This window comes from Podarcis filfolensis (genome assembly GCF_964270895.1).
Source record: "Podarcis filfolensis genome assembly, chromosome: 12".
Classification (NCBI taxonomy): Eukaryota; Metazoa; Chordata; class Lepidosauria; order Squamata; family Lacertidae; genus Podarcis; species Podarcis filfolensis.
Genome location: NC_139614.1, coordinates 55,446,970 through 55,460,984, shown reverse-complemented (window position 1 = coordinate 55,460,984; position 14,015 = coordinate 55,446,970). Strand labels below are relative to the sequence as shown.

The window sequence follows — 14,015 nt, the reverse complement described above, 5'->3', positions numbered from 1 at the left end:
CCTTTAGGGGTCAAACGCCACCACCTGCGTTTAATGATGCATGTGTGCAAACCCCCGTGCCTTTTCCACTCCCCCAGAGCCAACAGAAGGAGATGCAAGCCATCCTGAAGAACCTGAGCCAGCAGGACGAGAGGACCAAGGAATCCCACCAGAACCTGGAGCAGCAGCTGAGCGTGGAGGTCCAGAAGCAAAACTGCCTCATCGAGCAGCTCAAGCAGATGGTGGCCGAGAGAGAGGCCAGGGTGAAAGAACTGGAGGAGGAGGTCCAGCAGTTCACTTTGCAGGTAAACCAGATTGGATCGCTTAATATCACAGAGCAAGCCGGCCAGTAAATCGCACAGGGCTACCTTTGAAGGTGACCCAGAAACTACAACTAATCCAGAATGCGGCAGCTAGACTGGAGACTGGGAGCGGCCACCAAGACCATATACTGTAAGACCGGTCCTGAAAGACCTACATTGGCCCTGGTCCTGCATGGAGTAACTGTGCCCCTGAAGGACCAGGTGCGCAGCCTGGGAGTCATTCTGGACTCACGGCTGTCCATGGAGGCGCAGGTCAGTTCTGTGTCCAGGGCAGCTGTCTACCAGCTCCATCTGGTATGCAGGATGAGACCCTCCCTGCCCGCTGTCTGTCTCGCCAGAGTGGTGCATGCTCTGGTTATCTCCCGCTTGGACTACTGCAATGTGCTCTATGTGGGGCTACCTTTGAAGGTGACCCGGAAACTACAACTAATCCAGAATGCGGCAGCTAGACTGGAGACTCAGAGCAGCCACCAAGACCATATAACACCGGTCTTGAAAGACCTACATTGGCTCACAGTACGTTTCCGAGCACAATTCAAAGTGTTGGTGCTGACCTTGAAAGCCCTAAACGGCCTCGGCCCAGTATACCTGAAGGAGCGTCTCCACCCCCATCATCCACCCCGGACACTGAGGTCCAGCTCCGAGGGCCTTCTGGCGGTTCCCTCACTGCAAAAAGACAAGTTACAGGGAACCAGGCGGAGGGCCTTCTCGGTGGTGGCACCCACCCTGTGGAACACCCTCCCACCAGATGTCAAAGAGAAAAATAACTACCAGACTTTTAGAAGACATCTGAAGGCAGCCCTGTTTAGGGAAGCTTTTGATGTTTAATAGGTTACTGGATTTTAGTGTTTCGTTGAAAGCTGCCCAGAGTGGCTGGGGAAACCCAGCCAGATGGACGGGGTATTATTATTATTAATAATAATAATAATAATAATAATAATAATAATAATAATAATTACAGTTCAAATCCGGAGTTAACTATTAGTGAAACACGATCTTCACAGGCTTGGCTGAGTTTCCAGCTTAGTGAGCACAGCAGCTTGTGGAAATTACAGGCTGGATGGTTTTATGTCTGTCCCACGAAAAGTGGTGGAAAGCATTGTTGAATATACAGTAATCAAGTACAGTCGTACCTTGGAAGTCGAACGGAATCCATTACGGATTCAAAAAAAAAAAAGGAAAAAAAATGTGTAAAGTCTGACTTGGTTAATGTCTTTACGCCAGCACCATCGAAAAGAGGAAAGCAGTCCTGACTCACTTTCTACACTGTCAGCCGAGTCTTTAGAAGAAGGGAATGGTTTTTCAGGATCCCGGAGGGATGACCTTGTTGGAAGTAATAGCTCTGCGAGGTAAAGAACACTTTTAAATCCTCGGTTTATATGAATACAGCTGCCTGTCAGAATAAAGCGTTCAGAGGACTCAGTTTGGTCACAGTTTGTGGAAATTGCTTTAGCAACTCGGCATTTGTCATGGCCCCCCAAAAAAGGACTATTGGGCCAGCCACACTTATTTTGCAAGCCTACTGTGCAGCTTTGGGACGCAGGTGGCGCTGTGGGTTAAACCACAGAGCCTAGGAGTTGCCGATCAGAAGGTCGGCGGTTCGAATCCCCGCGACGGGGTGAGCTCCCGTTGCTCGGTCCCTGCTCCTGCCAGCCTAGCAGTTCGAAAGCACACCAAAAAGTGCAAGTAGATAAATAGGTACCGCTCTGGCGGGAAGGTAAACGGCGTTTCCGTGCGCTGCTCTGGTTCGCCAGAAGCGGCTTAGTCATGCTGGCCACATGACCCGGAAGCTGTACGCCGGCTCCCTCGGCCAGTAAAGTGAGATGAGCGCCACAACCCCAGAGTCGGTCACAACTGGACCTATAATGGTCAGGGTTCTCTTTACCTTTACCTTACTGTGCAGCTGACACTCATCAAGCAAATCTTCACAATTAAGATGATTTCCTGGCCTTTCTTCCTGGAAGTCAGTCATCAACTGAGCAGGGACTTAAGCACAGATTCCCCTGAATCTGACCTGGTGTCCTCCAAAAGCTTTGGACTACAGCTCCCATCAGCCCCAGCCAGCATGCTGGGAATTGTACTCCCAAAACATTTTGAGGGTACCCTATTAGGGAAGGCTGCCAGTTTGGCCCAGAATGGCAAGCTCCTTCTGGATCCCATATACAGGATCCAGGATCCTGGAAGCTCCTGCGGCCAATCGGAAGCCCCATCAGATGTTCGGCTTCCAAAAGAATGTTCGAAAACCAGAACAATCACTTTCAGTTTTGGACCACTCGGGAGCCGAAACGTTCGACTCCCACGGCGTTCGGGAGCCAAGGTATGACTGTATTCCAATCTGATAGATCTGACGGACTATTCAAATCTTCTATCAAGCCCTCCATCTGGAGGCAAAGTTCTTAATGGCTGCAGCTCAGCCCAACTCTGACATCCCGTCTCCAGCAGTGGGTCATATATAGGGTAGTTTATACAATCAGGATAGCACCTTGACACCTTTTCCCCCAAAGAGGCAGGCAGACATTTGACATGTGCAGTTTCTCCTTGCCAGAGGGTGCCTGTTGGATTTCTGCAGAATAGTTCAGACGGCTTGGCTCAAAATCCCCCAATAGTAACAATTCTCTAAATATGATATATTACCTTATTTTTCGCCCTATAGGACGCACCGGCCCATAGGACGCATCTAGTTTTTTGGGGGGGAAATAAAGGGAAAATTTTTTTTCCCCCAGCCGCGGGGGAAGCCCAAGCTTTTAAAAACGCACCTACCGTAGTTTTTAGAGGAGAAAAGGATATCTGCCCGAAGCGCGGGGTGCTCTGCTTCAGTGCGCCCCGCGCTCCGGGCAGGAGGCTGCTATCCGCAACCTAGGGAGCCCTGCGGGAACTCCCACAGGACTCCCCAGGCTGTGGGTGTCTGCCCGAAGCGCGGGGCATTCTGCTTCAGTGCACCCCGCGCTCCGGGAAGCAGGCTGCTATCCGCAGCCTAGAGAGCCCTGCGGGAACTCCCGCGGTCTCCCCAGCCTTGCGGATAGCTTCCTAAAGCCTGGAGAGCAAGAGGGATCGATGCACACCACCCCTCTCGCTCTCCAAGCTTCAGCGAAAGCCTGCATTCGCCCCATAGGACGCACACAGATTTCCCCTTCATTTTTGGAGGGGGAAAAGTGCGTCCTATAGGGCGAAAAATACAGTATTTCTCTGATTTGATAGCTGGATCCTTATCATGAATGAAATCAGCATCCTTTGAACAGACAAGGAATTTCCAGGGACTCTCTCAGCCCTTTGTATACTGCCTCAGATTATTCACAGTCACCTGTGTCGTTTGAGCTAATACTTTCCATCCAGTCTTACAAACCAGAGACTTTTACATCTATGCGGCTAGGACTTCTCCCAGTCTGACAAAGAAGTTAGCAGGGCATTTCAGTTCAATCAGGGAATCTTCTATTCCTTTACTTCTCACCTTTGCTTAATAATCCCATGAGAAATAATTCAGAGTCTGAGAAGGGATTGCTAGTCCTGGGAAACAGATGATGAATAAACCCTTCGGCATGCGTTGATCCAAAGTTAGTTTCTGCTGGAGGGCAGTAGTGTGTTGTGTAATTCCTCACCAGCCAGTACATCTATGGAGAATTCAGATTTTATTTCTACCCGGCTGTGTCCATTAGCCTAGTTCTCACTGAGACAGATAATCCTGTGTGATGCAATATACCAATTCAGCTGTTTGGAGACTTTCATGATCAGGCGGCCCTTAATACCAACAAATTTCATTGCACATAGAAAACTTACACGTCAGAGAGAGATTATCGCCTTGACGTTCCAATATTTCACGCACAATAAATCCTTTTGCACTAGAGGAGCATTTGCTGCGACACCTACCCCCAGCTGTACTCTGCAGTGGTACATCCCAGACACAAGCTTTCTGCCTCAGTGAGAGAACTAAGTTGTAGGTAACGGTAAAGGGACCCCTGACCATTAGGTCCAGTCGTGGCCGACTCTGGGGTTGCGGCGCTCATCTCGCTTTATTGGCCGAGGGAGCCGGCGTACAGCTTCCGGGTCATGTGGCCAGCATAACTAAGCCGCCTCTGGTGAACCAGAGCAGCACACAGAAACGCCGTTTACCTTCCCACCCGAGTGGTACCTGTTTATCTACTTGCACTTTGACGTGCTTTCGAACTGCTAGGTTGGCAGAAGCAGGGACCAAGCAACGGGAGCTCACCCTGTCACGGGGATTCAAACTGCCGACCTTCCGATCGGCAAGTCCTAAGCTCTGTGGTTTAACCAATAGGGCCACCCGCGTCCCACAGCGCCACCCACAGTCACAATCAATCAATCAATCAATCAATCAGTAGCTGAACTGGGTTCCACACAGTCACAAAAACAAATTAACCAGAAAAGCCTCAAAAACAAAAATGCAAAATAAATAGCAAAAACAAAAGCCCCGAACTTAAAAAATGTGGTCATGTGGCCAGCATGACTAAGCCGCTTCTGGCGAACCAGAGCAGCACACGGAAACGCCGTTTACCTTCCCGCTGCAGCGGTACCTATTTATCTACTTGCACTTTGAGGTGCTTTCGAACTGTTAGGTTGGCAGGAGCAGGGACCGAGGAACGGGAGCTCACCCTGTCGCGGGGATTCAAACCGCCAACCTTCTGATCAGCAAGTCCTAGTCTCTGTGGTTTATCCTACAGCGCCACCCACAGCGCCACCCGCGTACCAAGTTGTAGGTATCCTGAAACAATTTGTCACATCAGAAGAGCTTTGGTTTAATAATAATAATTTTATCGTTTGTACCCCGCCCACCTGACTGGGTTGCCCCAGCCACTCTGGGCGGCTTCTAGCATATGTGAAAACATAATGTAACATCAAACATTAAAAACCTTCCTATACAGGGCTGCCTTCAGACGTCTTCTAAAAGTTGTGTAGTCAGTGTATAGCATCGGCACAATATACCTGAAGGAGCGTCTTCACCCCCATCCTTCTGCCCTGACCCGGAGGTCCAGCTCCGAGGGCCTTCTGGCGGTTCCCTCTCTGTAAGAAGCATTGTCACAGGGAACCAGGCAGAGGGCCTTCTTGGTAGTGGCACCCGCCGTTTCTCCTATCATCAATGTCACCTCTAAGAGCATGCAAAAAGCACCTGGGTGGATCAGGCTAAAGCATGGGTAGGCAAACCAAGGCCCGGGGGCCAGATCTGGCCCAATCGCCTTATAAATCCGGCCCATGGACGGTCCGGGAATCAGCGTGTTTTTACATGAGTAGAATGTGTCCTTTTATTTAGAATACATCTCTGGGTTATTTGTGGGGCATAGGAATTCATTCATTTCCCCCCCCCCCAAAATATAGTCTGGACCCCCACAAGGTCTGAGGAACAGTGGACTGGCCCCCTGCTGAAAAAGTTTGCTGACCCTGCCCTAAACGGCCTTAGTCCTGTATACCAGAAGGAGCGTCTCCACCCCCATCGTTCAGCCCGGACACTGAGGTCCAGCGCCCAGGGCTGTCTGGCGGTTCCCTCGCTGCGAGAAGCCAAGTTACAGGGAACCAGGCAGAGGGCCTTCTCGGTGGTGGTGCCCGCCCTGTGGAACACCCTCCCACCAGATGTCAAGGAGATAAACAACTATCTGACTTTTAGAAGACACCTGAAGGCAGCCCTATTTAGAGGAGTTTTTAATGACTGATGTTTTAATGTATTTTTAATCTCTTGTTAGAAGCCATCCAGAGTGACTGGGGAAACCCAGCCAGATGGGCAGGGTATAAGTAATATGTTGTTGTTGTTGTTAGTCGCAGGAGCATCTGTAAACTGGCAGGGCTTCAGAGCCTTCTGCCCGCTCCCCAGATACGTGGCAGCATGCACAGATGTTGGAAGATGGGCAAGCTAAGCACACAGGCTGTTGCTGAGATGTTTGCAATTCTTTGCCTTCCCCAGGATGGTGTCTAAGATGGGTCACACCCTTGTGGACTCCGTGGCGACCTCATTCCCATCCACTGTCTCTCCTGGGAGGTATGTGGCAGCTATCGGGAGTTGGCTGAATCTCTTTTCTTCTTCTTCTTCTTCTTTGGTGATCCCTCGTAGCCGAATAAGATTGTCTTCCATAAACACGGTTTTAACAGTGAGTCCGTAAGTGACTGTGGAGGCCAGTTCTGGATCCACACGTCCTTCCACAGTGGGGACATTGGTTTCTGGGCAGGAGCTGATCATGGTGTGGATTTGCCAAGCGTGCCTTCCTCTTAGCACGTTTCTCCCTTGCGTCCTGAGTTCGAGTGTCTTCAAAGCCCATGACACCTTTGGAAAAGGCTGTTCTCCAACTGGAGCTCTCGCAGGCCAGTGTTTCCCAATTGTTGGTGTTTATACTACATTTTTTTAGATTTGCCTTGAGACAGTCTTTAAACCTCTTTTGTTGACCACCAGCATTACGCTTTCCATTTTTAAGTTCGGAATAGAGTAGTTGCTTTGGAAGACGATCATCAGGCATCCGCACAACATGACCAGTCCAACGAAGTGGATGTTGAAGAATCATTGCTTCAACGCTGGTGATCTTTGCTTCTTCCAGTACACTGGTATTTCAGGGTTCCCTTCTCCCTCCCTTACCAACTCAGGTCCTTTTTCCTCCTTTTTTTCTTTTTTCTCCTTTTTAGGATTGTTGAGCCTGATAATCTGGACATGAAAACTGTGAAGATCCAGATTGCAGAGTACAAGGCCCTGGGACAAGCCGCTGAAGCAGAAAGGGGCAAGCTGATAGAAATGGTCAACATCCTGCAGAAAAGGTGAGCACAAAACATTACAGCACCTTGAAACAGGCTCCTGCCCTCCCCTTTCCCAAGTCTCCCTTGCCTTGGAAAACCAAGGAACTGTAAGGCGCTTTTCTTCTTCTTTTGCAATTTGAAAAAAATAAAGTTGGGAAGAACTGTAAGGCATAAGAAGAGCCTGTGACTTCTGGATCCGGGATTCTTTAGTTGTGATTCCTGCGTTGCAGGAGGTAAAGGTAAAGGGACCCCTGACCGTTAGGTCCAGTCGTGACCGACTCTGGGGTTGCGGCGCTCATCTCCCTTTATTGGCCGAGGGAGCCAGCGTACAGCTTCCGGGCCATGTGGCCAGCATGACTAAGCCGCTTCTGGCAAACCAGAGCAGCGCACAGAAACGCCGTTTAGCTTACCGCCGGAGTGGTACCTATTTATCTACTTGCACTTTGACGTGCTTTCGAACTGCTAGGTGGGCAGGAGCAGGGACTGAGCAATGGGAGCTCACCCCGTTGCAGGGATTCGAACAGCCGACCTTCTGATCGGCAAGTCCTAGGTGTTCAAGACGACACAGCGATTCTTCAAACAGCTCTTGTTTATTCACAGGCCAGAACAAAACTGAACTGTAGTGGAGCTTATACAGAGCTCCACTACAACGCACAGTAACCACTTTCTGTAACTATCCAATCACTGAACGTCACTTTCAATCCCTTATTTGCATATGTGGACCTGAGTGAAAACTATCTACAGTATCCCCCTGCTGGCCCAGGGTGAGAACTTCAGTACATAACACTAGGCTCTGTGGTTTAACCCATCCATGTCCCAGTGTTGCAGGAGAAGGGGCTGCAAAACACTTGGCTGTCCCTTCCAATTTTGTGATCGCACATAAAGGCCCGTCTGGTCCAGGGTTCTGTTCCCCACTGTGGCCAACCGCAGCAAACCCATAAACCAAAACGTGAGGACAATAACCTCGCGTTGTTGCTCCTCAGCAACTGGCCTCTGATCCCGGAGGCAGTTGTGGCAGAGGCACCCTCCCTGAAGATGGGTGTTGGTGATTTTATGGGCGTGTTAAAAATCTGATTCTGCCCGTTACTAACACAGGAGAGGTCTGGCATTAACTATTTGCGGTAGTGTTTATGAATAAACAGCAGTAAGGTGTTGTACTTCCACGAAGGCTACCTTAGCTCAGCATGAGACTCTTAGTATCAGGGTGGTGGATTTGAGCCCCGTGTTGGGCAAAATATTTCTGTATTGCAGGAATTTGGTCTAGGTGACCCTCATGGTCCTTTCCAACCCTAGTGCTGACCCGAGTGCTGTCCATCTTTCTAGAGGAGCTACATAGGAATATCCAAAGTAGGCCAATTTGGAGAGTTGTTTTCAGTTGTGGGTCTCCAGAACTCTGTAAGGGTAAAGGGTAAAGGTACCCCTGACGCGGGTGGCGCTGTGGGTAAAACCTCAGTGCCTAGGACTTGCTGATCGCATGGTCGGCGGTTCGAATCCCCGCGGCGGGGTGAGCTCCCGTCGTTCGGTCCCAGCTCCTGCCCACCTAGCAGTTCGAAAACACCCTTAAGAGCAAGTAGATAAATAGGTAGTGCTTTATAGCGGGAAGGTAAACGGCGTTTCCGTGTGCTGCGCTGGTGCTGGCTCTCCAGAGCAGCTTCGTCACGCTGGCCACGTGACCCGGAAGTGTCTTCGGACGGCACCGGCTCACGGCCTCTTGAGCGAGATGAGCACGCAACCCTAGAGTCGGACACGACTGGCCCGCACGGGCAGGGGTACCTTTACCTTTACCTTACCCCTGACCATTAGGTCCAGTCATGGCCGACTCTGGGGTTGTGGCGCTCCTCTTGCTTTATTGGCCAAGGGAGCCGGAGTATAGCTTCCGGGTCATGTGGCCAGCATGACTAAGCCGCTTCTGGCAAACCAGAGCAGCACGGAAATGCCGTTTACCTTCCCGCCGGAGTGGTACCTATTTATCTACTTGCACTTTGACGTGCTTTCGAACTGCTAGGTTGGCAGGAGCAGGGACCGAGGAACGGGAGCTCACCCTGTCACGGGGATTCGAACCGCTGACCTTCTGATCAGCAAGTCCTAGGCTCTGTGGTTTAACCCACAGCCCCTGAAAGTAAAAAATATACTTGGTGACACAGTTCTAAACCTGGGATACAATTGGACGCCATTTTTAATCACAATGGCGGGCTGGGCCTTTAAAAACTGCACCGATTTTAACTGCTGATTTCAAAACTGTGCTGATTTGTTGGCTATTTAAAATTCCTTTGCATTGCTGGGCGTGAGGCTGCTTGTGAGCTATAAACAGACCTCCTGTGAGCAGGAAACATCTTCTGTGGGCGTTCAGCCTTTTAACTTGCAAACAAATTAAACACGTTTATTACGTTTACCTCTTGCCCACATACCTGAGTTCTATGGGTGCCTTAGAGGCAATTAGAAACACAGTACAACGCTTACGTGATAGAAACTGCGAAAAGCAACTACAAAGGAATCACGACAGCTGAAACCACACCCAGCAACTGAGAACAATGTTAACTTTTCTTACAGTGCACATCTGTTGACTCAGAAGTAAGCCCTGTGGAGCTCAGTGGGGCTGGCTCCCAACTTAAGTGTGTAGAAGATTGCAGCCCCAGAGTCTTGATTCTGTTTGCTCCCACAACAACCCTGTGAGGTTGGCCTCTGTGTATCCCAATTTGTAGACGAAGGACCGAGGGTGTGAGGAGGGCAAGTGAAAGCACGAGAGCCATAACGTTCACCTGAGGCCCTTCTCCAGGTGCCCCCTCGGAGGGAGCCTCGGAGGGTGGTGACAAGGGGAAAGGGCCTTTTCAGTGGTGGCTCCCTGGCACGCGCGCTCTCTCTCTCTATATATATATATGTTGTATGTTGCATTGAGATGTCTGAATGACAAATAAATAAATAATACCTTTCTCGCCCTGATCTGGCCACAGTGATCCATGCGACGGTCACCTCCAGGCCCAGGCTTGATTATTGTAACTCGCTCTACACGGGGCTGCCCTGGAAGCTGACCCAGAAACTCCAGCAGGTGCAGAATGCCGCAGTGAGGCTCCTTACGGGGTCCCTGCCACGGGATCACATTCATCCAGTTCTTTACCAACTGCACTGGCTCCCGGTGGAGTACAGGGTCAGGTTTAAGGTGCTGGTTTTGACCTTGAAAGCCTTATGCAGCCCACGTACCTACGGGACCGCCTCTCCTGATATGCCCCACGGAGGACCTTAAGGTCCACAAATGACAACATGACAACAGGTGGTTAGGTTGGTCTCAACTAGGGCCAGGGCCTTTTCAGCACCGGCCCCGACGTGGTGGAACGCTCTGTCACAAGAGACCAGGGGCCTGCGGGACTTGACATCTTTCTGCAGGGCCTGCAAGACAGAGCTGTTCCGCCTGGCCTTTGGTTTGGATTCAGTCTGACCCTTATGTTTCCCTCCCCTTATGGTTTTGATCTATGGGCTACTTTTAAAATGGGGCTGCATTTTAAATTGCATTTTAACCTGTATTTTAAATTGGGGTTTTTTCCCTATTATGATTTTACTGTACTTTTACTGGTGTTAGCCGCCCTGAGCCCGGCTCTGGCCGGGAAGGGCGGGGTATAAAAAAAATTTATTATTATTATTAATATAGTAAAATCTGCGCCTAATCGGAAGGTGGCAGACTTCCCCTTCCTCAGAGGTTTATAAACAAAGGTTGGGTGGCACCTGTCAGGGACCCTTTAGGTGCGATTCCTGCGTGTCAGCGGGTTGGGCTAGATGACCCTGCGGTGTCCCTTCCAGCTCTGATATCCACTGATTCTATGGATCCTTCTGCTTTGAATGCCAGGGTGGACGACAGCACCACCAAGGTCTGGGAAGCAGAGAAGAAGCTCCAGGAGCAGCAACGCAGGTACATCGCTCTAGAGCAGCAGTTTGAACACCTGAAAACGGAGTCCGGGAAGAATTCTGGCGCCCCAAAAAACCCCTCTAAGAACAAAGCAGGTAATGTCATAGATTAGAGCATGGGTAGGCAAACTAAGGGACGCGGGTGGTGCTGTGGGTTAAACAACTGAGCCTAGGACTTGCCGATCAGAAGGTCGGCGGATCGAATCCCCGCGACGGGGTGAGCTCCCGTTGCTCGGTCCCTGCTCCTGCCAACCTAGCAGTTCAAAAGCACGTCAAAGTGCAAGGAGATAAATAGCTACCACTCCAGCGGGAAGGTAAACGGCGTTTCCGTGCGCTGCTCTGGTTCGCCAGAAGCGGTTTAGCCATGCTGGCCACATGACCCGGAAGCTGTACGCCGGCTCCCTCAGCCAGTAAAGCGAGATGAGCGCCGCAACCCCAGAGTCGGCCACGACTGGACCTAATGGTCAGGGGTCCCTTTACCTTTACCAGTTTCAGTTTATTGGTTAATTTTTCTAGTAAGGCGGTTTCCCATACTATTTGGTACCATTGGTCCATGCTTACTCCTGACATGTCTCTCCAGTGTCTGGTTATGGTGTTTCTGGCTGCTGAATGTAGGTGGGTTATGAGTTCGTTGTGGTGTAAATGGGCATTATTGTCCTGGAAGATGTTTAGTAGGGCCAATTCTGGGGTTATTTCTAATACTTGCTTAGTTATATTACGTATTTCTCCTATGACTGTTGTCCAGAATAGTTGGATTTGGGGACACTCCCACCACATGTGGAGGTACTGTATATGGCATGTTGTAATACCACGCTGCTGCATTTGTGTTTGGCCATGACGAACGTGGAGACTTGGTTGGTTCTGAAACGCAGGGGAAATTCTGTTGTTTTTTTTTATAAGATATTTATTAAAGTTTTAAAAGTTTATATAAAATAGAAAAAACAAAAAACAGAAACAGTAAAAATACATACAGAACACATACAACAACAAGTATAATTTCAATCCCTTATATTCATAAAACTTACTTTCCCGACCTCCTCATACCTCCCCTTTCTGTATTCCAATCTCTAATTAATTCAATTCAGCAAATCCTTCCCCTAATTTCTATATAATTTTTAACCTTTCTTTTCTTGATCACGTAATCATTACAGCTTATAACCGCTTAATTTCTGAATCAACATCGTTCTAACCTTCAATAATTTTACAATGTTTCCTGAGATAGTCCTTAAATTTCTTCCAATCTTCTTCCGCCGTCTCTATTCCCTGGTCTCGGATTCTGCCGGTCATTTCTGCCAGTCCCATATAATCTATAACCTTCACCTGCCATTCTTCCACAGTGGGTAGATCTTCTGTCTTCCAATACTTTGCGATGAGTATTCTTGCTGCTGTTGTAGCGTACAGACTGAAACGCAGGGGAAATTCTGTGTTCTCCTCTAGCAACAGGCCCCGCATCTACAGCGCAGCCACACAACAGCACCAGGCAGGACTGGAACGTGGGTGACAGGAGCGGACCTCCATCAGCACCACGATCAGAGGTGCCCCTGGAGTCCCAAATAGAAGAACTATCCACAAGGTAGGATGCTTAACCATTTTGAGAAAGCTCACGTTTATAACCACCGGGCGATGTTGAGCCAATCACTGCATCTTTCAGCCTAGCCTACCTCTCAGGGTTGTTGCAGAAAAGAAAGCAGAGAGAACATTTAGCTCATGGGTAGGCAAACTAAGGCCCGAGGGCCGGATCCGGCCCAATCACCTTCTCAATCTGGCCCCTGGACGGTCCGGTAATCAGTGTGTTTTTACATGAGTTGAATGTGTCCTTTTATTTAAAATGCAGCGTTATTTGTGGGGCCTCAGAAGCCAGAACAACAAGAGGGATTGCTGCGCAGCGAAAGCAGCGATCCCTTTGCTGTTCTGGCTTCTGGGATAGCTGTGCAGCCTGCATTCGCTCCATAAGACGCACACACATTTCCCCTTACTTTTTAGGAGGGAAAAAGTGAGTCTTATAGAACAAAAAATATGGTAAATAAAAATGCCTGGAAGAGGCTGCCTTGCTTTCGCAGTTTGTAAGTTCTTCGCGACGTCCGATGACCGATTTTTGTCCTTGCAGGCTTGCAATCCAGATGGACGAGAACGAAAGCCTGAAGATGGCTTTGCAGGACTCTGCGAAGACCAAAGAGGAAGACTTCCGGCTGTACCAGGAGACGGTGGGGCAGGTGAAAGACATCTTCCTGCAAGCGCTGAGGCAGCAGAGGCAGGACCGGAACTAAGCCAAGCCCACCCAGAGCGCCCTGTGGAGGGAGGGAGTCATCGGGAAATCCCAGGGGTCTTGCGTTTTACACCTGGCCAGGTTTGCCCCTGGAAATGATATTTGTTTGAACACTTGCAGGAGGGAGTGAGGAATAAACCTGCTGAAGGCGTAGCAGACGTAGCAAACTCTTGCCAGCCGGAGGCCCCTAGAAGTCATCTCTTCTCACCCACGATGATGCCCATGTAACTGTCTCTTCGGTGGAACTTTAGGTCTCCTCCGCTCTTTAGTGTAGGAGCTGCCACGAAAGGACTGGCCTGTGTTGAAAATGGCTGGACCTGCTTTGTGTGCCTGCAATGCTGCTCTGTTTAAATCTGTAAATACAGGACATTGTTGTCACCCTTGGCAAAGCCATAACAAGATAAAGGGGTATCTTATTTTCTCAACAAAAAGAAAAAAAGACATTCCTTGTTTGGTCTCTGCTTTCTGTTGTAAATGAGAGAGAAGGCAACAACCAGACACAATGGAGACAGGTGTGCTTCCAGATTCACTATTTTCAGGTGGGATTCAGTCACATTCCTGTAAATTCAGGTTGAGTAATAGCCAGAGACTTTAAGCGGCCTCATGAGCAGTGTGATCTCAGCAACGCATCGGCTGAGGCATTGTTGAATAAGAATTATTGTTATTATTATTATTAGTGTTGACATTTTCTCAGACACGCTTACACAACCTACAACACAGATTGTAATGGCTTTAGGGGTTGCTTGTGCGTAATTAGCCGCCGCTCTGGGCTAGGTTGGCTGGTTAAACCATTTCTCGCTGGACAGCCATCCACTCCGTGGCTG

The 14,015-nt window shown here is 49.5% G+C and overlaps 1 protein-coding gene across 4 annotated transcripts in view; it reads left to right on the top strand.

The window, feature by feature from the left end:
• CCDC13 (coiled-coil domain containing 13) overlaps positions 1 to 13,596 on the top strand; it is a 33,168-nt gene extending 19,572 nt beyond the window's left edge. Inside the window, exons 10-17 of one of the 4 annotated variants that reach the window (XM_083579587.1) lie at positions 78 to 284; positions 1,527 to 1,651; positions 6,211 to 6,285; positions 6,921 to 7,049; positions 10,867 to 11,021; positions 12,363 to 12,498; positions 13,033 to 13,138; positions 13,312 to 13,596. In XM_083579587.1, the coding sequence (XP_083435713.1) occupies positions 78 to 284; positions 1,527 to 1,651; positions 6,211 to 6,285; positions 6,921 to 7,049; positions 10,867 to 11,021; positions 12,363 to 12,498; positions 13,033 to 13,138; positions 13,312 to 13,419 (1,041 nt within the window). In that variant the 3' untranslated portion in view covers positions 13,420 to 13,596. Of the gene's footprint in view, positions 1 to 77; positions 285 to 1,526; positions 1,652 to 6,210; positions 6,286 to 6,920; positions 7,050 to 10,866; positions 11,022 to 12,362; positions 12,499 to 13,032 lie in introns of all 4 variants that reach the window. The other 3 variants (XR_014540473.1, XM_083579588.1, XM_083579589.1) reach the window with 3 other exon arrangements.
• Positions 13,597 to 14,015: the final 419 nt, after the last annotated feature.